Below are 23577 nucleotides of genomic sequence, written 5' to 3'. Positions count from 1 at the left end.
ATATGTACCGCCCAGTCGTGGGATGGATCCCACCAGGTTTCCGTCAGCCCCACTAAATCGTAGTCGTTTAGTGCAACCAGGAGCGCTAGTTCATCCTGCTTGTTCCCCATGCTCCTAGCATTAGTATATAGGCACTTGAGCCCTGTGTATGTTGTTAATCCAAAAGGAGCCACCACAGGTGTATCCACTACCTCGTTTACCTAACATTACTCCCTGGTGGAGGTCCCAAACCAGGGCTCCGGTCCTCCTTAATGCCTCCTTGTTTAATGCCCGTATCACATTTAACCCCAAGCAATGGTTTGTCAGAACAGCATTTCCTAACTGCTCTCCTGGCGCTCAGCTGGCAAAAAATATGCTACATTGGGGCTGGCCAACTGTTTTCCAACCAGCAGCCCAGCCTCCAGTTGCCCGGAAAAAGAGGGATGCCCTAGACCATGTGTGGAATGGGCTCAATTCAGCCATGGGAGTTTGGAACATAGATAAATCCCAGAAAAACACCCAAGGAATCACAGATATACAGTGAGCCATAGGCTTTCTTACTAAGGGAGGTATGATTAATAACATGGCCTTAGAATATACTGGTGAGTTAGTGGCAACAATTGGCCGAAAAGCAGCACAAATAAGCCACCTTTTGATGCGTGCAGCCTTCCAAGCCTATGCTAATCAAACCTGGAGCACTGCTTGTGCCCAAGTGCAGCTTTCACTCAACCTTCATTTTTCCCAGGTAATGAGTGATCTTAGACACAACGAATGGCCTGCTGGCTTATAGCACCATGGACTACCCCCAGCTTTAGCCCAACGGTTAGTTTACCGAGACACATGAAGCACACACTGGGAGGGGTGTAATAAGACAAAATTCTTGTTCGTTGTACACGGGATAGCAAATGGCACATGGTCCACCGCCCATCTCTTAACAAGAGGACTAGGAGGTGGGTGCATGTGGGACTGGGACTTGCATTGTCCCATTTGGGAAACTGTAACCCCTGAAGGCCCCAAGTATTTAGCCCAATCCCCGGTATACCCTGTAAATGGCATTCTAATAGGCTTGGGAGCTTTATGGAGAGGGTGGCCTAATAATCCCCGCAACATGGTTTGTGTAACACCCCTACCAGCAAGTCTCTACATTACCCTAGCCCAATGAGTTTGCTGGGAAGGTCCTGGCTGCTTATATCATCCTAACAGCACATTTTGGACCTCCTGCACCAACTGTTGTGCAGAGGCTCAAGATTTCCAAGGGGCATCAGCTACCCTATATGTCCATGACCAGGAAACCACCTTAATGTGGCCAAAAATCCAATTAGAAAGCATCACCCTTAACTTAAGTCTTTCAAAATCCTGGGTTAAGGATGTAGACATGCCCCAGCTAAAGGGATGGGGTGAAGTAGCAACCTACATTAAAGGTTTGTTTGAAGATGCCCAAAGAGGAAAACAACTTGCCCTCATAGCTCAAGAGGAAGGGCGAATTATTAAATGTGCTACTAATATTCCCCCCGCTATATAAGTGGCATGAAGTGGCCTGTACTGTGCAAATGTTTACCTTTACTAAAGGTGCTCCTTTTCCCTGGTTTGTAGTAGTAATAAATTTAGTCATAGGAATAATATTATTCAATATAATCTTTAAATGTTGTTATTATAAAATTAAGTCTAATACCTATGCCAAACTAAATGTTGTTGCTTCTGCCAACCATGTATACATCACCTGGCAGAAATCATATTTGTAGGCTTTACCAAATGCTCCAAATAAGCAAGAGGTGGATTGTGACAGCCAGAACCAGAGGGATCAATAAGCAATAAATACGTGCTTCTTAGAAGCATTTGCTATTTTGCCTAAGCAGGTAATATTAGTTAATATAAAGCTTGTAAGTTTGTAAACTACAACTGTAACTTGTCTGTCATAAGTTTAACCAAAATGATAAAATTAACTGTTTGTGGAACTGACTGGGCCCCATAAGCAAAGGTGTAGCTGCGAGATTAGGTGACCTAATGGTTTCTGCTCAGGGTTCAGCTTTAACGATAAAAAACTGGATCCAACTGCCTGGCACACCCAACACATTCCAGGAAAGCATATTCAAATTAAACCTAAAAGGGGTTGGGGCTTAGGCGGAGCAATGTCAATTTCAAATTTAAAGGTGCTGCATTATAATTTGCTTATTGGATAAACCCAAGTCTAGGTAGTAACCTTTTATGATAATTTTTAACACCTTTCAATCCTATAGGGTAACAGCTACAGGGCAAGATTGTGCATGGCTCTAAAGCCAACAGATTAGCATAAGACTAAGTATAAACAGCGCGTGCATCAGGTAACCAGCAGGAAGGAAGGAACAGAACGGTCATTTCTGTTCCATGCCCGGACGCTGGACTCCCGGTGTGAGTGAGGATCGGATCCTGATCAAGGGATCTTCCCTGGTAATCCCTCTGACAGCATCGATCGGGGACGCCTGACTTCCCTGGAATCACTTGACGCGTACCTGGCATAGAGGGATTATCGATAAGTTGCCAACCCATGTCTGTCTATCTGTTGTTTTGAACAGCCCAGTGGCTAATACCTTCGCAGTGCCCAGTTGGCCTGCAACAGAATTGATCTATCTATCTGTTGTTATCTGTTATTTACTATTAGCTCTTTAATACTGCATTATCTGCTTATTGCATTTATCTTTCTGTTAACTGTTGTGTGTGTATAAGCTATAATAAATATGCCTTTACTTCACTCCCAACTTTGCCTCCTCTATTTGAAACTGAACCAAACAGCCCAGTTGGCCTGTGATAAAATTGATACACTCACAGTGCCCAGCTGGCCTCTGACACTGGCCTCAGTTAGGACATCAGTATCAGAGAGGAAATTCAAAAGGGAATGTCTTGGGGAAAGGGTAGGACATGGACCCCGAAGGGTCAAGGAGGGACTCTGGGGGACAACATACCCCAGGGAAAACATAGGAAAAGAAAAAACAAGTAAAAATGCCCTACTGCTGCAGGAACCGTGGCGAACTGCGTGGCTCATTAGCCACAGTTTTTTTAAAGTGAAACCAGCTGGAGAGAAGGGGGAGGAGAGCCAGTAAAGAAGGAGAAACAGCAAGATGGAAGGAGAGGAGAGGCTGAGAAAGAGCACAGGGAAAGTATCTCCCGGACCCACTGAGGAGGAGTGGGAGCTGAAGAACACTGCCTATAGTGCAGAATGCCCTGAGAAGCATCAATATAAAGATGCTGTTACCGGACTTAGGAAGATGGAGGTGGCCAGGCTGCATATCATTCTAAAGCCACGAGGAAAGCCTACGGGAGGGTCCCCACAGGCAGAGCCTGGTTCCAGCGAATCGCCCAGGGGAGAGGTGAATGTTCAAGAGGCTAGCTAAGACCATCACGTCCTGGATGGAAGACCCGGGAGAGTCCGTCGGAGGAAGGTTTCTTTTCCGAGGTGGAAGGGACGTCAAGGGTTGGATTCATATGGGGTACACTAAGGGTAGCGAATAGGTAGCACTAAGGGAGCAGCCGGTGGAGGGACGGTATAATCGTGGGGGGGCATGCTGTAACTAAGATGCCCCAGGATAGTGATTAGTGGATTATTGGGAGGCTGTAGGCAGTTTTGTTGCTAGCATCTTTTCCTTTTATTTGTTATTTTTATCGCCTGGGACGCCGGTGTAAAAGTAAGGTGGAGGGCTACAAAAAGCCGAGCATCTAGAGGGCCTAGTATGACTTGGCCATACAGCCCAGGCTTGAGCAAGACCCAGGGATACGATCTCATATAGGGAGGGCTGACCGCGGAAAACAACATCAGCATACTGTCGTGGCTGGGTATAGGGCAAGGTACAGGGGAGGTTGGAGCCTCATGAAGGACTATCACCCTTCGGCCTGAGATAACCGAACCTGGGCGGTTGGACCCCCCCACCACTGATAGGGTCATCAAAGTCATGGCAGGTGGGATTAGGAGGGGATAAGACAGCCCGAGGTGAGAACTCGTGGCCCTAATACCATTGGGACGGAGCGGAAAACCATCATCAAAATCCAGAGCCGAGTGGCGAGGGACTGGATGTAATCAAGGCCCGGCGGGTGCAGGGACAAGAAAAGGGCATGATGCTTGGTTAAGGAGATCAGCTACAAAACAACAAAGAGAAATGTTTTTGACCTTTACAATAAGGAACCTACACTTGAGGCAGTTAGATTAATTTTGACACCACAAAAGGGTAAAAAGCCAGGAAGCTGAAAATACACCAGTCAGCAAAGCCTTTCTAATATTCTAGAAGCCTTAGTCTGTCTGTAAGTCTGTCTGTCCATAACATTTTAGTTGCACTCTGATTGGCTGACTGAAACAGCCAGAGTGCTCTACAGGCATTCGACAGGAGATAGTGAAGCGGAGTGCTGCCATGACAGCAAAGTGGCAGTAAGGACCACTGAGGGGGCGAAGAGCTGCCGGGCCCCAGCAAAAGATAGCAGGGAGGGGGCAGGGGGGCATCACCACCACTGCTGCTCCCATGCCCCGACAATAGCTCTGAAGTTGGGTGGGGATCAGACCATGCCCCAAAGCAGCAGGGCGAGGGTGGGGGGAGCAGGCCTGTTTGCCCCGTCCCTCAACTGGATGAGAAGCAGGGGCAGGGCTGTCCCCGCCCACCATGATGGCAGGAAGCATGTTGCTGCCATCCCGCTACCACCGGGGCCCAACAAAAGATGGTGGGGGGGCACTGTGATGGGCCCTGCCGCTGCCAGGCCCTGACAACACCTGGGTGGGAGGGAAGGGAGCAGGGAGGGGAAGCAGGTGGATGTGGGCTTGGTGGACCCGAAGTGTGGGGGTGGTAGGAAGCGGTGCCGGACCTGGAGTGTGGGTGGATGGTGGGGAATGGGCCTGAACTGGAAGTGGTGGGGGAAGGGGGGAACGGGGCCATACTTGAAGGGGAGGTAGGGTGGGAACGGGCCTAGACATGGGCCTCTGTCCATGCTCCCACCCCCTCTCCCCCTCCCATTCCTGATGGGCAATTGGCTAGTTGCACTATAAAAGCACATTCACCTGACTTTAAACTACTTGTACAACCTGCACTACTTTAGATCTCATTAGTATTTGTCTTTCCTTGTGCGGCAATATAGGTTCTTACTGTAAGGCATGCATACCCATAACCTCAGTTTTGAGGTAGGAATTGTCCCAGCACAGTATTAAAAAAGTTTTGTGCTGTTCAGTATCCAGATGAGACATAGAACTACATTCATGTTCACAGCGTGGTCATGAGGGATCCTGTAACAATCCCTGTACATGCAAGAGCACTAATCCTAGCACCTCAGCTGAATTCCAGCAAGAGAAATCACAGTGCGCTGAATCCAAACCAAAGAATTTCATGGGCTCTGGTGGGTTTTGTATCAGGCCCCTCTTCTATATGCCTTCAGCTAATGTTTTTTTCTTCATTTTGGGTCCTAACCTATTGTGTTGTTCACTGGGTATGTGTCATGCAGCCATCACTTTCTGCTATGGTGATGGTTGAACCCCACTGAAAAAAGAAAAGAGATTCTCAAATACTGTTCAAATACTTAACTGACAAGTTCCCCTAGTTTAGAAAGATATTATTAGTTTGAGAACACAGCAGCTATACTAGGCCATCTCCAGCCCTAGTCTGAAGACCAGATGCTATCCTTGACTGTACCTTCATTTGTAAATAAATCCATTTGCTGAATAAAATTCCTTCATTTGTTTTCGTGGACTTTCAGCTGTACAAGAGGTATGTGGAGGCTATAACTTTGCAAAAATTTCTAACACTTTTCAAACACACACAGCAACTGGATTCCATAGCAACAAAATGCAGAAAGGGATGCTACCTGAACACGACACTGCTTTTACAAAGTGTTTTACCAGCACTTCATTTACTAGTCAGAATGGAGGGCTGGTTATTGACATATTGAGCCCCAACCTTTCTTTAATAGCTTTGGTTTAAAAAAATAAATTCTCTGATGGGATTTACTTCCCATGCACACAAAACCAAACAGGGAAATGTTTCTATGTAGTAACTCATAAAACAATCAATACCTTTATCCCCATTCATGTCTGACACATTCAGTAAGTCATTAACTTAAAAAAAATGACTTCACTGTTTTTGACCTCCTGTTTTCCAGAATAGGAAAATGAACAGTAGTTAATGGGCAACAGTAGTCAGTGGGTGGGTATCATCTGCCTCTCATTTACTGTTGTAATAGAAAAGATAGAGTGGGAATTCATTGAGGTGTTCATTTATACAATACTACAATATTTCTGGATATTTGCTATAAGCAGCATGAGCTTTGTAGCAGTTCTTCAACTTCATAGGCGTTTATTGCTGTTCATTTTCTTCTCAATGTATTCAAACAGATTTTAACTCCACAAAGACTGGTACCTTTAATGTTCTGGTGCCTTTCATCTGTTTTTACATAAAAGAATCATGAAAGTCAGTGTTTTGTGCTGGAAAACCCCCTCCAGTTCCCACAACTGCTGTGCTGTACAATGTTGATATGTTCAAGGAGTATCACAAACAATGGAGTTTGCAAGTCAGAGTTGCAGAAGCAACTTACTTCTTACCCTAATTCAACACATATCCTTACTGGATTTTTTGCTTTGAGCTCTGAAACCAGAATTAATAGTTAGGATTTACTGAACCTGCTTCCCTTTTAGCTGTATTTGCATCAGCAAATAATATGAGCATCACTGTCACTCTTTTATGAGACTGTCCACTCTCAAGAATAGCCTCTACTCAGCATTGGCTGCAGCTGCAGCTGTTCTTATGCTATATGGGTTAGCTTAGCAACCACCCACAGGAGCTTGGACTGGCCAGAATTTTGGCCCTACTCAAAACACTGCAAATCCCCAGTTTAGCTGTCAGATGCTTACTCAGAGCAGCTCCCTATGACAGTGGAAGCCTGGGAAAGGCAGGGAACTTGCTTCTTTACATTCTGCCTTGCTCCCCAGCGGCATACAGGAGCTATACCAGAGGTGACTCCTCTGGAAAATAGCAAGGGGACTCCTCTGGGAAATACCAAGGATGCAGAGGACTATGAGATCCATCCATGGAGCTCCCATATAATGCCCCCTTCATGAAGAGCCATAAAAGAAAAAAGGGATACTATTTTCCAATGTCTTAGATACTTACACTAGCACGATGCTCTCTCTTCCAGAGCAGGGTCAGTTTTTTTCTGGCTCCTCCCCTTGCAGCACCCTCTGAGATCCATGTGCTTTTGCAGAAATCCCCTTTCTGAACGGATGCAGGTACATTAGCAGCATTTGCTTTGGCATGAATAGCCACTCAAATGTCGCATACTTTTGGGAGAGAAGCATGTCACACAACAAAGCTGCTTTTGAGCTCCATCTTTATACTGCAGACCCACTAAGGCAGGGGTCTTTTTTAGGTCTAAGTACCCGCAGTGGCTGGACGCTGAGTGGGGAGGGAGGGAGGCAGGGGGAGTAGCACACAGCTGGACACAGAGCAGGGAGGCGGGACAGCATGCAGGCAGGCACAGATGGAGTGCTGCCACCTCCCAGGAGCAGGGCCAGGGTGGGGTAAGGGCAGTGGCACCCATCTGGCGGGGCGGGGAATCTCACCAGGTTCATGTGTGGTGGTGGCTGCTGCTACATGCAAACTTCCCTGCCCTGTAGAGGGGCGCTGCTGCCCTCACCCTGCCCCAGCTCTGCTCCTGGGAGGCAGCGGTGCTCTGTCTGTGCCTATTCATGCATACCCCCTAGGACCAGTCCAGGTACCTCCAGGGGTACGTGTACCCTCGGTTGACAACCCCTACACTGAGGGAATTCCCATGAAAACTTGTCTCTCTGCAGCAAGAGGAATCTAATCAGGTTGCTCTGGATTAGGGGAATCAAGGGGTGATTGGACATCTTCAAGGAATACTGGTAGCATGTAAACCTGTCCCTGTCTGGGCTTTGGGTAAGAGTCACAACACAGCCCTGCTTACGCTCTATATTGATTTTTATTTTTCAATCACATACCCAGTCCCCTTCCTTTTCTTAAATGGGCCCAACAATTAACAACAACCTTGTGACTGCACTCAGAGTGTTACTTGTGTAGTGTTGCTATTCACAGTTGCATGAAATGGAAGAGATTTTACTGTTGGTCTACACACAAACTAGTTTGGAGGCAAAGAACCTGTAATGTTATTTATGTTCTTCCAGCCAATGTTTACTGTTCCCCAAGGTTCCATTTCCATATGTACTTGACCATTCACTCGCACCACAATAAACCTGCACACAAGTGGAAAGAAAACAGTGGACTGAATCTGAAATAATTTCCTTTTTATAGAAGTTTGACTCTTTACTTTGTCTTACCGTATCTCATGTCTGAGAATGCTCTGAAGACCACTGTTTTGTTAATTTCCGTGTGTTGCTATTAATGTCGGAAACACGAGATGACATCATTAAAACATCAGAAAAGCCTGTGTACAGTTTGGATAAATAACAAGCGAGGGAATGAAGATAATGTGTCAAACTCCTAAAAGCATTTGAAGTGTTTCAAACCTGAGATGGAAGAGGAATTATTGGGTATATACCTACCCATAACTAGGCATAATGAAACAAAATAGAGAAAATGAAGATGCAGTCTAAAGATGCTCAAAAAATTCCTAGCAGTGAGATTTATTTAACTGTGGTGCAGTCTCCCAGGAGATGTGCAGGAGGCCACATTTAAAAGTCTATTAGACAATTAATGAGCAAAAGAAATCAACTACAGGAAGCAACCCTGAACTGGCAAGGGATGGATGAGATGCCCTAACAGCCTTTTTTCTGTAAATTTTAAAGCATGAACATCTGTGATCAAAACAAAGAGGGATTTTACAAGTTCATTCAGTAGGAGTGTGAATTTTCAAAAGCTTGGCACTTATGGCAACTGCAGGAGTACTAAGATAACAAGGATGAATTAATGACTTGTGAGTTAAAAACAGGCAGAGAAGGTTCTTTGGGTAAATCTAATATTGGACACTCAATTTTATAACAGGACAGACAGACACAGTTTCATTGACTTACAGTTCCATCCATCTAAAAGAGAATAAGAGCAGAGGGAATCTGAATATTCATGATTAACTGAGCCTCTTCGTCTAGATCACAATGTCTAATCATCTATCACCAGTGAATCAACAGACAGCCCAAGACCATTCCTTCAGAATTAATGCTGTACCACATTCCAGGAAGAGCGGCTTTGTTAGTATTTGCACAGGCCAAAAATAAAATTGAATTCATAATAAAAGAAAAAAATCTATATCTGTCTCTGCCCCATGTCTGGGTCTTGTGGAGACTCACTAGCTACTTGTTAAAGGCAGAGAACTGCACCACAACAAAGTTTTTTTTCTTGCTTCTTTTCTAATTTTGCAACCAGAGCACTTAGATGCCATTATTGAGCTGCAGGACTGTATGCACCCCTGCAAAATGTCAGGTCCTATGGCTTCATCTATATCAGGGTAGAATCCCATGTTCTAAGTCTTGAGAAACAACACTCCCTGGATTCAAAAGTGCTGAAAAGGCCCTACTAGATCTGGCACTGACTTGCATGTCTCCCCTTCAGGAGCTTGAAGAGTGCTCAAAAGAAGTGACAAGTCTTGTTTTCATCTTGCTCTGCCTTAACACACACACGTGATACAAATTTTGCTTTGAACAGTTTGAGGTGCAGTTTCACAAACCCCCCTGCACTTACATCCTTGAAATGCAGCAGACTCCATGCCCCCAGAAGGGGCTACCATCTCTGCAATTTTCATCCAAACCAGGCAAGAACTGACACAGTTATAGGCATTTTAGTGATTCTCCATTATAGCCTATGGTTGAATCACCGAAACAGCATCGATACTCCAAAACAGATGTGGCTGAATCGAAACAGAATGGTGATCTGAAACATTGAAACAAATCACTGTCCCTCGAAAATGGCTGAATCCGAAACCTAATTGAAACAAATCCATTTCACACAGCTCTAATGTGTAGCAGTTTAGGGTCAACGGCTGATGGACTACATAAGAGACCAGAAGGTACTTAATGTAGTACAGGATTGGGAGGAGATAGCTCATGACAGATCAGAATGGAGGCATATTATCAAGGAGGTCAAAGTGCCACAAATGCTTGTTGGCCACTGGAGGTAAGTATAAGGTACAAATGTGCCCTGCTTTCTGCTTGACTTCAGACTATGGCTAACCACATCTCCCTAGTACTGGCAAGGGGCTTAGGAGCTGGTTCTGATCTCCATGGGGCTGGGATGCAGCAGTCCCAGCTGCCAGGACACTTGTCCTGGCCTGTGGGGATTGGGTCCCAACCTGATCTCCATATGGCTGAGACAGCAGTCCCAGCAGCCGGGACAGCTCTTCCCCTTCCCACCCCCACTCCTCTTCTGCCCCTCACCACATCCAGGCTTAGTCATGAAGCAGCTGGCTTTCTGCCCCACTGGCACAGTAGCTCATGTGACATTAACTTAGTACCTGTATTTTCTGATTATAGCAAACAGCGCATTAGCCTAAACTATTGCACAGTAAGTCCCATGCATGTGTGGATGATGATGCTTTACTGTTCATTATATTAGTCTAATGAGCAGTAAAGCATCTTGTGTAGATGCACCCACAGAGAACAACTGATCACCTTCTTCTATGAACACCTTTTCTGTATTTGGAGATTTATGAAATCCTCCTCTCTTTTCTTCTCTTGAAAAAAAATAATTCCAAGTCTTCCAACTTTTTTTCATAGGTCATATTTTCTAGACCATTAACCATTTTTGTTGCTTTCCTCTGGACTTTTGCTGATATTCCACCTTCTTTCCTAAAGCATGTGTCCATAGCTGAAGAGATACAAACAGAGCCCGTAGCACTGCATTTAGGTACACCAGGGAGTGACAAAACTGGCTTTTCATTTCCTAACTCTAATAATTGCTAATAGCAGTGGTGGCTCTTTTGTTAAGCTCAGACACCAGAACTGTAATCACCATGCACTCCAACCAAGAGCCCTAATAGATGTTAATTTAATGGTACAATGGGATTGAGACGTTTTCCCCTGACTCCCAACAATCAAGGTTTGGCAGGATAGGACACACGATTGTTGGCTTCTGGGATAAAATTCCTCAAATCCCATTGTCATGCTAGGGCATGATGCCAATTGTGCAGCAACCTGAAGATGGGGAGCACCTTGATCCCCAGGTGCCTGTGAATATACCATAAGTCTGCACAACATGGCTTCAAATGTCCTTGCCATGGGGAACTAATGGGCTTCCTGAATACAGAGGAATTTAAAGCTGTGCCATGTTCATGGCTTTAAATGTCCCCTTGTGTGGGAAAGTCAATGGATTTCCCTCATACAGGGACATTCAAAGCCACGCCATCCAGCCCAGTACTGAATTACACACCACATGTTCAAATTTAAGTGAGTTACAAACCAGCCACAAAGGTGATTCACATGTAATGTCGGCCCCTTCTTTTATGCTGCTGTAGTCTAGTGGAATGGTGGAAAGTTTTAATCAAGAGAGACCAGCTTACACAAGGCCAGGATCATCTCAGTTGCCACATACCAAGTGCTTCAAGGCATTTCAAAGCTATCTGCATTTCTTTGGTAATTTTCCATTTTTCCTCGTGAGCTCTCTCTCTCTTTTTTCCATCTCAACAAAAGATATAAATTTATCCTGTTATGCAAGAGATTGTTATTTGTTGAGACAATGAAATTGAGAGTTATGAGGAGCTGAGGCCATAATAAAATACTTTACATATTTTCTGTAAACCTTTTTGGTGTGTTAAAACCCCTAAAATTTCCTAAATTAAACTTTGAACAAGACAGAACTTGTTGGTGCTTGTTGACTCACTCATCAATTAAAAAAAACCCTAAGATTTTCAGTGCCCTGAATAATGATTGCAATACTCACTTCAATCAGCTTCAATTGCCAGTAAGGCTTAGGGAATATTGGCTTTTTAACAATAACCCACATATATATATAAAAAAATCTGTATGCATCAAAGTTTGTAAAATTGCTATTTTTCTGAACCTAGTGATGAACTGAGACTGACGTTATTTGTAAGATTTATAAAACTATTAGTTACTTACTTATTTCTGGGCTCCTACTTGAGAAGAAACAGAACATACCATGTCACCACAACCAGCAAACCAATTTAAATTTCAAACAGCAATCCGCTGAAGACATGTCACATGAAAATCGAACAGTTCTGGCTTTAAGAACATACACCATTAAGTGACAAATGCATCCACAACCATCATTAGGAAACCACATAGGATTTGAGGCACCAGGGTTAACTTTATGAAACCTCAAAGCTCTCTAACTGTATTTGTTTGCTCAAAACTTGAACAGGATGAATTAAAAAGCCACTCCCAAACTTTCCTTTCCCCTATGCATATGAACCTTACCTTTTGGAACTGTTTTTACTTTATCTTTTCAGAAGTTAGACAGGTTTCACTTACATCAATTTCTTTATTGATGCAGTCCTCTCAGTTTTGCTTTTTCTTGAACTCATGTAGGTAATTTGTTTTTGTACTGGACATAACATAAGTCTTGGTGCTTACACCACAATATAATTATCTTCATTACCCAAAGCAAAAAGTCATACCCATCTTAAGAAAAGGTAGGCTTTGATATAAATAATGTTCACATGATAGTTTAAAATCAAATATCTACTTTGTGCTGCTTGCTAAAAGCATCTTCTTGGGTATCTGGCGCCATCTTGCTGGGTGATAAACATTTAAACAGTGTCCTCCAACATATCTCAGATGAGGATAAAATGGGAAGAATAGCTGCCCATGTCATAGCTGTTAAGGTGAACAGTGAATAAGATTTGCAAGTTGACAGTTACCATGTATACCAGTTACCAGCATATGGTAACAAAGCAAAGTAATTCTCATGCTACTATTTTTAATGTCGTGTGTAACAGGGATAACTCACTGCAGCCTTTCTGTTGGTGGCTCCGCCTTCCTGTCTTGGGCCAACCGCCTGCTTACTCGCCTGCCATGCCTTGATCTTAATTGACTGAGTGATGTAATTAGTGGGAGGCTGCCCACTTTATATGCCCGGTGTCAGGGGGTGCTATCTGTGGCTCCTTTTTCCTCCCCTACATCGCAGCCCAAGCCTCGCAGATGGTACTTGACATGGTTTGCCCTATGCCTTGGCCCTCTTCTTTACTTCTGGGTCCCCCCCACTGCCCCCTCCCTCTCTGGGGCCCCTTGCTGCCCCCTCCTGCTCTGGGGCTGGGGTCAATGTGCCCCCAAACAATGCTCCACCCTCTCTGGCACCAGGAAACCCCACGCTACCGTGGCATCCCTAAGAGGCCTCCTCCACCCCTAATAGCCTCACCCGGTCCTCTGGTAAAATAGTAAACACAAAACACAAAATCCCTGTGCTATAACGTAAACTAAACCGTCCGGTCAAAAACCACATTCTGTCCCTACCAGGAAAATACTCCAACTCAGCCGCAACCAGGGGATGCTCCTGCAGTCTATTTTCCCCTTTCTCTCTGCACTGGCTGAGCTCCCCCCTCCTTGGCCGCTGGAGGGGAATTGCTCTCCTGGCCTTATGCTTGGGCTTAAGAAGGGGCCAAGCCCTTCCCCTTCCTGTCAGCTGATCCCCTTGGTTCCCCTAGCAACCAGCACCTGTGCTGCTCTGGTGACTGGCAGTTGAGCCTCCCACTTCTCACCACTAGGGGTCTCTCCTGAGCCATTTCTGCCTTTAGGCGCAGGGCACCCGAGTGCTCTTGGACAGGGTGAAAAATTTTTTTTTTTAAAGAATTTGTCCAGGATAGAATAGATTAAATAAAAATGAAACAAAATTCTCTTCTTTGAGCCACACTGTGAGTAAAATTTGTCACGTAAACCCAAGACTTTTGCCACCAAGAAGCAGCCCTCTCAAGCATTATATCTAGAACACAGTATTAGAAGAAAGGAGTGGATTTCAAAAGCAAATTTTAAGGAGCATTTAGAAAGAAATAAGTTACTGTCACAAGTGGCCCCTGAGGCTGGCCTGATGCTTCGGTGTCATGTGGATGACAATCAGCAGAAGGATCTAGATGATGGTATTATTGGAAGATGCAATCAACAACTTTGTTCACTCTCCTCACCATTTTCTCCCTCTTAAATCAATTACTTCTCTGTTGTACCTTTTCAGAAACTGTCAAAATTAGTGTCTTCCAGATCCTCATTTCTGGGGATGAGTCAAAAGGAATAAGTCAGCAATTCCCTCTAGGTGTCAGACCCAGCACAGGAGAGAGAGGTCCCTCCAATGAAACCAAGCAATAACATATTTTGAGGGAGAAAACTTCAGTTGAGGTTTCCAGTGTACTGTATGGACAAAAAACAACTTCAAAAAATGTGCACAAGTCCAGAGCACTTACACGCTGTGCCAGAGTGGGATAAGGACTCAGCCCTACTGAAGTCAATAGGGTTTTCTCATGGCTTGAGGTGGGAGAGTAGTGACTTGGGGGTGGAGGGTGGATAACAGGCATGCAAGCAGGTGGGCAGTGTCCTTATTCTGCTGTCACTACAGCAACCACCCATGCAGATTCACTGTCCAAAACTCTCCCTCCTGCATCATCCTTTTTTCTCAGAGGATGGGGTGGATTTTTTTATTCTTGAAAACAGAACATATGGCTCAGACTAAGTGTGCTCCTCAGTTGGGTTGTTCTCAAAGCCCTCCTTCCCCTGTCCCTCCCCATAATTCCCCTCTGCTACAGAGGAAAACTCAAACCTTTTCTTATACCCAAGTAGGAGCCAAGAGGATTTACATAGCCTGACCGTAAGAGTGAGGAAGCAGGCAATAAATCTTCATGTGTCTTCAGCATCTGAGATGATCATAACACAACTCAAAGTACACAATAGCACTGACAGAGTGAAAACCTTTCCCTCCAAAAGGAATAAAGAGTTGGGCCAGAAAAAGCAGCCATTAAGATTTGTGAATCCTGTGAGACATCTCAGTCTATCCCTCCTGAGCCTCATCTCCTACCCATAGGAAGGTTTTTGTGTCCTTTATTAGCAGAGCTACTATTTGAGACATGGACCAGAAGAAGGAACTAAATGGCTTGCCCATGCAGAGCAGACTTTGACCTCTTTTTCTGGGAGTCCACAGAGAAAAATAAGCAGCACCTCATAGCTGCTCTCCAGCACCTCGTTCTCTAACACTTCATCCCTGAACCTTGTGCTCAGGAGCTTCTTTGGTACTTGGCAGCAAAAGGGAGGGTGTAATCTTCCACCACTTGTGAAATCTGGGCTATTTTCTGCTCCACTTGCTCCTGTCTACACCATATAGCAAACTAGAAAACTACTTTATAAAAGGTATTGCAAAGTGCAAAACATCTCCTTCCCTGACCATCCAAACAAAAGGGCGCAGCTTACTCTAAAGGTGAATTCCCAAGATGGCAACATTGCCTATGGAAAGTTTATGATTAGTTCAAACAATGAGAATTTGGAGCTGCACCTCATGCCAACTGCTCCAAAATATGTGCAGCCCAAATAAGGGAAAATGCGGAAACTTGCAAACTTACTGAAAGCAACTTGGTCCGAAGACAGTGGCGAGATTGCAAACATTCATTCTGTTTTCCATGTGATGCTCGGCAACTTGCGTCAAGAAACAGCACAGGTATTTCAGCAGGCAGTAGTGAGCATCAGGCAGCTCTTTCAGGAGTTCTTTCAAGTTATTGTCCTTCTGAGCATCACTTCTATCATCTGAAAAGAAGGGGGAGGGGAAAAAAAATCAACATCAGAAAACTGTGTCACCACCAATCTGTCCATGCAAATTAACTTTATTCTTTAAACAAAAAGAGTCAGATTCTACTCCGTATGACCTTGCACAAAAAGGACTATGTTAGAACAAGATTTGGTTAAACTAGTACAAGTCCACCTGCAGACTGGCCTCATTATACAACATTAAATCTGGAGTCACTCCATTAAGCTCAGTGGAGTTAAGCCCAAACAACAATTTTTTGCCCTCAAATTTTACATTAGCATGTTTTTCAGCACTCCACTAGCTCACTTATCTCAATTCATCACTCCAAATAGTGCACATGCTCATTTCTTGTTCCTCTTAGTATGGCAAAATTACTTTTGTACAGGAGTTGTCCCTTCTCTAACACTAAGCATTCTCTGTGCAATAATAAGAAAACAATTGCCCAAAATATATTAGTCCAAGGACCAGCTAGGATAAAAAACACAGACATTTACTATCACAAACTCCAGAGCCACACTCCCAGTAGCTGAAAAACAATGAAGCAATTGCATGTTAGTTTCTTTTTTGTCATACTTTGCTGCCCTACCTGACTTTGCTATAGTTTCCTTTTTAATATCTCATCACAAATCTTTTTCTAAAGGTTTTTTCTTCTGTTGTTCAGATCCTCCTTTCACTCACACTTCCTCTAAGCTTCATGTCTCCCCATGCCCCAGAACTAATTTTGGTTTCCCATTACTCCTGCCTACTCATAATACAGACACAGACTCTCTCTTTACTTTTACACTGATTCCAAATGCTGTTCCCCTGTGCTAACAGGTGACTCTTGATTACCCTGATATGCAATTCTGTTGATCTGTCATATTGTCTGCTTCCTAGTTTCAAGAATGTGACTCTCCTACTTTCCCCCTTGTTCTAGAGGCCTTGGTTTCCACTCGTTGTCTCAAGATAAATCCATTTAATACATGCAAAACATCCAGAAGTAATGGCCATCAGACCCCTGAGCAAGATAGTAAAAACTGGGTATGACATCCCAATAAGAAGTTTAACTCTGACCCCCTCGTCTTGGGTTTTGTGTGATATAATTGGTCACTGGTTTCAGTACAGTGAGCACAACCACAATTGGTTTGGGGAATACATTTTTACACAGACCCCTTAAAGTGTATTTTTATATTGAATCCAGTTCTGCAATCTTTTCTCACAATGATTACAGCTGACTTACAGGAGCAGTTTCACCCAGTCAAAGGGTGTATTCACAGGAGTAAATGCTAGTTACTATAAAGGATGGAGAATAAAACTTAGTGGGCGGGTCTACATGAGACATTTACTGTGTTGTAGACTAATTAACTGCATGGTAAACATCTCAGTGTCTACATGTGTGCTCCTATTAGGTCGCAGGAAACTAATAAACTCCACAGCAGGGACTACCCTAAATAAAAGTACTACCTTGCTGTGGAGTCTTCTTGTGGGCAGCAGCACCTGTGTAGATGCCGATTGGTTGGCTCAATCACGAGGGTGTTTCAGTAGCCTGCCAGCTAGCTCCACGCTGAAGCACACTTGTGCTCCAGCCAGCATCTCCACAGCACACTGAGCCCAGTCGGAGCAGCCCTAGGCTGGTAGGCTGACCCCTGGGGCTCCCTGCCATCTAGGGCTGCTCCAACTGGGCTCTACGTGTTGCATATTAATGAAGTCCAAAGCAATTGCTCTGGAGTTATTTGCAGATGGCACTCCTGGGAGTTTATTCATGTGCAGTAATTACATGTGCAGACATGCCCAGTTTGGGGGAGTATTATTACAATAAATGCAGCTCTCTCAGGTCATATCTAATTAGTGCGAAATATAAAGTTCCATAAAATATAAAATGGTGCACAAGTAAGAAGAAATGGTGATAGGTAGCAACTAGATTTTGTGTTTCAAACTGCAGAATGCTGTTAGCACATCTAATAGGACTTTTCACTTTAGAATTTTTAGAAGAAAATGCATTACTTGCAAGGGCATTGTACTACAAGCAGAATGCAATAGAAATTCTGTTTCACAGATGACCTCAAGTTTTTGAACTCTGGCTATTTTCTGATTTGGAATTAAACCTTAAAACAGAAAAAAAAAACAACAAAAAAAAAAGAGTCTGTAAAAATTCTGGGTTGTTCAAAATATTTTAAAAAGCAAATTGAAATGGAAAATAATTTCTAACGGAAAAATGTAAGCCCCATTTCCACAAATATCAAAAGAACGGTTCCACATCCCACGAACTGTTTCCCCCCGACCCTATTTTCCCCTTCAGAACAAAATATGGCAAAACTGACATTATTTCAAAATATCTTGATTTTAGCTAAGCAATTTTTTGACAGAAAATTGTTCCATTAATGGTTTTCTGGTAAACTCCAATCAAAAGGTTAGTTCATTTATATTTAGCTAAGCATTTCCATACCAAGTAAGTTCTCTGAAAATTCTTGATATTATAGGCTGAACCTCTGCTGAGATTTAATTCTGCGCAACTGCTGTCAGGTAATTAGACTTCTCTTTTGTGGCTCATTTTAAGTTTCATGCAGGAACTCCCTTATAGCTCTTAGGGTTTTGCTCTTGCTGTTGGAGAAATGTTTTTGCTCCATGAGCCCCAGGTGAATGATTCTGCCTTATGAACAGTCTTGTGTTCCTAGAGGATGACCACTTTGTTCCAAAATGGCTGGTGGCTTGAAGTCAGAACCTTGCTAACACTGCAAGTCACACAATATTCTTCAGGTCAGAGGGCATTCTGGTCCAGTCCCAACTAGGTCAGCCTTCCAAGGCCCAAGTCCAGGAAAGCACTTGGAAACAAGCACATTGCATCTGAAGCAACTTAGCCAGTGCCTACTAAAATAGCGCATATGCCAAGTACATGCTGTTTTGCACACTATGGGCAGACTGGTTTGTAACAGAAGAGAAATGAAATTGTATTGCAGGCTTGCCCTCTTGTGGTTGGAAGCTAGGAGAGAGGGTACATAAAATGCTGTTACCATGTTTTCTTGTGTACAACTCGTACCCCTTTTCCCCAAACCAGCTGGGGAAAATTGGATATGCATTAGATGTGAGGAAAGAGGTTTCCCATAGGTCCAGACATTTAGCAGCAGAGACAGGGGGGAAGAGCAATGGCAGCATTAATTGCTGTGGCTCTGGGAACCATGGCAATTAATGCTGCCACAGTTCCTCCCCCCAGCTACCCGTGGGACTGGGCTGGCATGCGGGCTGGCCAGTAGCCAGGTCCTGCATGATGGCTCTGGAGCCCCCTGTGCCAAGTTGAATCCAGCACAGCAGTCTAGGAGTGTGCCAGGTTGGCCTTGGCATAAGGCTCCAGAGCCAGAGCAGAGTTGGCTGGGGAGGGTCCAGCTGCAGCAGGTGGGAGCTGGGGGCTATGTGGTGGTGCCTGGTAGGGTCCAACCATGGTGTTGTGTCTGGACCCTGGCTGGCCAGCCTTGCATGCTGGTTCTGGAGCCACTGTGGCTGGACCCCAGTTCTTCTGCAGCTGGATTGGGCCCAGCACCACCGCGGGTCCCAAGTACTGGTGTATGGTCCCCAGTTTCCAGATTTATACAGATATTGGGAGAGCCGGGTCAAACTGACACAATGCCTCTCCTGGACATGTGCTGTGCTTGGCACAGAGGTGCACTGAGCTGAAAGTAAAGAGTTGTTTTGTTCTTTTTTTTTTTTCTCATCTGTAAGCAGCCATGTTGAATAAGAAGAGTGGCTTGTTTTTAAAGGCAAATTTTATGATTTTCATCTCTATCACTACCTTTCATTTCTAGTAACTGTTTTTGGAGTAGATTGTGTAGTGTTTTCTGGTAGTCCTGAGGAATGCTAAATATAAAGTTATCATAGTAGTTAAAAATATGGTGACTGAGGACCAGGGACATAATCTTTGGGTCAGGATATGATTTATATTTCACAGGAATTTTTGTAGTTAAGGAGTAAACAAGATGGAACTTGCCCACAGTTCAGAAAGGCATAGGAATATATATTTGTTACTCAATATTTACTCATATTTATTACTCAATATAGTTTAGCTGGAACTATAACATCTTCAAATACTAAAAATAACTGTTTCACAGGCTATGATTTAGTGCTCACATGATATAGAGATTCTAGGAAAACCTTATTGTTTTCAACTTGTATTAGAAGCTTAATACTATTTTTATACTTTTCATATTCTAATTCATGGAAGAATAATGAGTACCCCTATCTTGTCAAATATCAGATCTACCAATGACCACATCAAGCAATTCCAGGACTAAATCTTTATATTATCATCAATTAAAGCCTTTCCTTTGGCAAAGAGAAGCTAGCTTATTCCTTTGAAAAAAAAAAAAGAGAGTCAAATATTCATGAAGCAGGCTTGAATAATTCTGTTCATGCACTTATTTAAGGCAAATAGGTTTATTTTTAAGATAACTTATTTAATTATTTCCTGATAAAAAACAGGAAATAAGCAAACAATCTTACCCTTTGTCACTTTATGAATGATGATCCTAATATTGTTTTTAAATAAAATTATAGATTCATACATCTATGAATCTATAATTTTATTTAAAAACAATATCAGGATCATCATTCATAAGGTGACAAAGGGCGAGACTATTTGTTTCCTATTTTTATCTGAGTGGACATTTTGGAAGGCTGGTATGGAGTGAGATAAGAAAGTCAACAGTGCCTATATTTGCACAGAGCAAGATGAAGTGGACAGAATTCTTTGATTTGATTATGAATTACCTGTTACTTGTTATAAGAACTTGGGGGAAAAAACAACTTGGTGTAGTTTCCATGAAGACAGAACTTCAGAATTCACTTCCACATGTATTTCTGATTAGATAGCAAACACTGTTTACTAGTCTAAATATTTGTTCCCATAAAGCTGCATGCAGTTATGATCAGGAATGCCAAACCTATTACTCAGGGAAAACATGTCAATACTGCCACACAACTACCTAATTAGGAAAACCCTTTGAGAGCTAATTGCCTCTCTCACCCTCCTACTGGTACTTGAGATTGTTAGGTACTTTTCCATTTACCAAAGAGTTTCTCATCCCTTAAAAAACCTGACAGTATTCTATTTTCCTCTCTTCACAATGCATTTTGAAGCCAGGAAGGCACTTTCGCTGTAAACAAAGCTGTCAGCTTCATGGCACCAGATTTAATTCAGTGAGTTTGACTTCCTTGTTTGTTAAGTATTCTGCATTACAAGGCGCTGATCAAGACCAGCATGGGCTCATCACTGCACAGGATCAACTCTTTGGTCCTCACTCAATGCTATTCTGGTATAACACATGGCTTGTAGTCATTTCCCAGGTTTTCAGGAAAGGGGGCAGGGGAGCTGATTCTGAGATTTTCAGAAGACAAACTGTCTGGGATGGGAACAATGGGAAACACACTTCTGTCTCTAGGGGTTTATTTGTTTACAGCCTTATAGACTAAATTAGAGATATTGATAGCAGAAGCTTTTGTGCGCTCCAAAAGACATGCTATGAAAAAACATACACAGACCAGTGTATAAAATGGAAAGAGTGACTTGAATACTAAAGGGAGGGGAGAGATGAGAGGGAAGGTAGTGCTGGGTGAGGCAAGTGAGTAATAAACCCATAGAAACAAAAGGGTCACAGAAATGAATCCAGGTAATGGGATAAGAATTCATAGTCCCTATTTAAACCACACTAAACACAATTCAGTCTGTCAATAATTTCTTGTTCTGCAATTTCTCTTTCAAGTTGTTTTTTAAAGATTTGCTGCCTAAGAACAGCTACCCCAAGGTGAGCGATAGAATGTCTAGTGCCTGTCTGCTGCCTACACTACACAAATGGAGTGATGCCTAGGTGCAAGAATGAATGAACATTGATGTAATATCAGCTCCAAAAAGACACAAAGGCTGGTGACAGATTTTTTCAATTTCCCTGGACGTTCCTGTGACTTCATAGCTGACATCCTGCTTCACGTAAGGTGAAGAACATGATGAGACAACCCCATGAAGCAGGAGCTCCACTTTAGACATGTGTTCACAGACCAAAATTTCAGTCCTGCTCAACACCCAACAGTACCTATAACGACCTGGATTTCTAAAAACAGCGAAGCCTGAAATAAGCTTGTCACTTCTGAAAAACAAGATACTAAGGAAGGGGCTGGAAGCAGTTAAAAATGTTGCTGCTGAGAGCATGGCTAACAGACTAGAAACAAAAACAGTGAGAATGGAGGAGATAGGTCTTCAGAGACATGTGAGTGGAAGATTTTTATCTGCATCCCATTTTGCTACAAAGTTCACATAATTAAAGAAGAAAGGGTTTTGCAATATTTTGCCTTGTTTCTTTACATGTTAAGGTTCTTTGCTGAGAAACAACCACCAGCTTGTCATCTAATTTAATCCTTTTTGCTGTGCAACTAATTTCTTACTCCTTCCAAAACATAAGTGACCGACACATCACTAAGAAGCACTGTGCAATATGTTAAACGTTATAACGGAGAGTTGCAAGAACTGAAAACTTCCCTTCTCTACCCTTATACCGTACTGGAAATATACCAGCACTGGCTCATACATCAGATAAAGTAACGTGCTTATGATGTGACTCCACCTTAGATCAACAGCTCACACCTTGTTTAAGTCAATAAAAGGAACTCCAAAAAATCTCTTTCTAAAATATTGTAAAAAGATAACTAGTGAATATAAAACCTAACCCAACAATGCAAGAGACCCAGCTGTAGGTCTTTAATCCTGTGCAGCAGGATTTCTGTCTTCCTCCCTACCTTGGTGGTAACTTTGTCTCCCACCTGTTGTTACTACTCTAATGAATACTATCTCCATATGGAAGGCAGCTTCTAGTGTTTTTACCTGTTCACAAGCATCTTGTGCATTTGAAAAACATATCACTCTCAGCTTGTTGCTAACCTTTTCATTATTGAAATGAAAATAAAAGCCAACACTCCCCCCTCTGATTTGCAATATTTTGGTGAAGACATCAGCTCCCACTTCCATTTTCACAACCATTTCTCAGGCTGAGATTTGGCCTATAAAAGTTGACACAACCCATGTGTTTTTGCTGTGCTCCAAACACCTTACCTGGCTGACTACAAAGCAAGAAATAAAAGGCTGCCCTACATGGAACTGCAGATCCAGAACAGATCTCCACTCTCTCTCAAACTAAAAACTGCACTCAAAGACTACAGGTTTCCCTTGATTTATGTGGGTTCTATTTATGCAAATTCGCTCTTATGTGGTGACTCTTTTTAGAGCTGAAATTCGTTATATGCAAGGTAAATTCGCTCTTATGCGATCTGCATTGGTGTGCTTCCCCCTCCCCCAATCAGGGAAGTCTGTGAGGGGAGGGGAAAGGGCCATGAGCAGAGGAGAGTGTGACAGGAGGGGTAAGGGCTGTGGGGCCGGGGCTTCATTCATTGCAGCCCCTGCTGCAGCTGCTGTAGGAGTGACCAATGCCCAGTGGCTTGCAGCTGCTGGGCTGCACTGCACCCTGAATACCCTGAGGCTCCGCTTCCCTCGGGGCATCGTGCCCCGTGCCCCTGGTGCAGTGCAGCCCAGGGGCTGCAAGCTGGCGGTGTCCACTGCTCCTGGGGCTGCAGCAGGGGCAGGCGGCAGCCTGCAGCAGGACAAGAGCAGGCTGGGGCCAGTAGCTGCTGCAGGCTGGGGCTGGAGGTGCCACTGTGCTTGTCCCAGCACTCAGGGCAGGCTGCAGCAATGGGAGAGGGGCTGCTGCCACTCCAAAATTCACCATAGGCCCCCCCCACCCAAGTGCTGGGAAGAGCCTGGTACTACCGCTGGCCCCAGCCTGCAGCAGCTGCCAACGCCAGCCTGCTCTTGTCCTGCTGCAGGCTGCTGCCTGCCCCTGCTGACCCCCCGGGGAGCGGCTGATGCTACCTGCTTGTAGCCGCCCCCAGAGCTGCTGCAGCAGGGGCTGGGCTGAGTGGGGAGAAGCGAAGCAGTGGGAAA

At 43.9% G+C, this 23577-nt stretch overlaps 1 protein-coding gene across 3 annotated transcripts in view; it reads right to left on the bottom strand.

Moving 5' to 3' along the window:
• Positions 1-23577, bottom strand: part of FAM13A (family with sequence similarity 13 member A) — a 236904-nt gene that overhangs the window by 198861 nt on the left and 14466 nt on the right. For all 3 annotated transcript variants that reach the window (XM_019552864.1, XM_019552862.1, XM_019552863.1), the window contains exon 4: positions 15442-15622. In XM_019552864.1, coding sequence (XP_019408409.1) covers positions 15442-15622 — 181 coding nt within the window. The remainder of the gene's footprint in view (positions 1-15441; positions 15623-23577) is intronic.

The sequence above is a fragment of the Crocodylus porosus genome, unplaced genomic scaffold (genome assembly GCF_001723895.1).
Source record: "Crocodylus porosus isolate Cpor-Errol unplaced genomic scaffold, CroPor_comp1, whole genome shotgun sequence".
Classification (NCBI taxonomy): domain Eukaryota; kingdom Metazoa; phylum Chordata; order Crocodylia; family Crocodylidae; genus Crocodylus; species Crocodylus porosus.
Note: the sequence above shows the minus strand (reverse complement) of the source record. Positions and strands in the feature narration are given on the sequence as shown.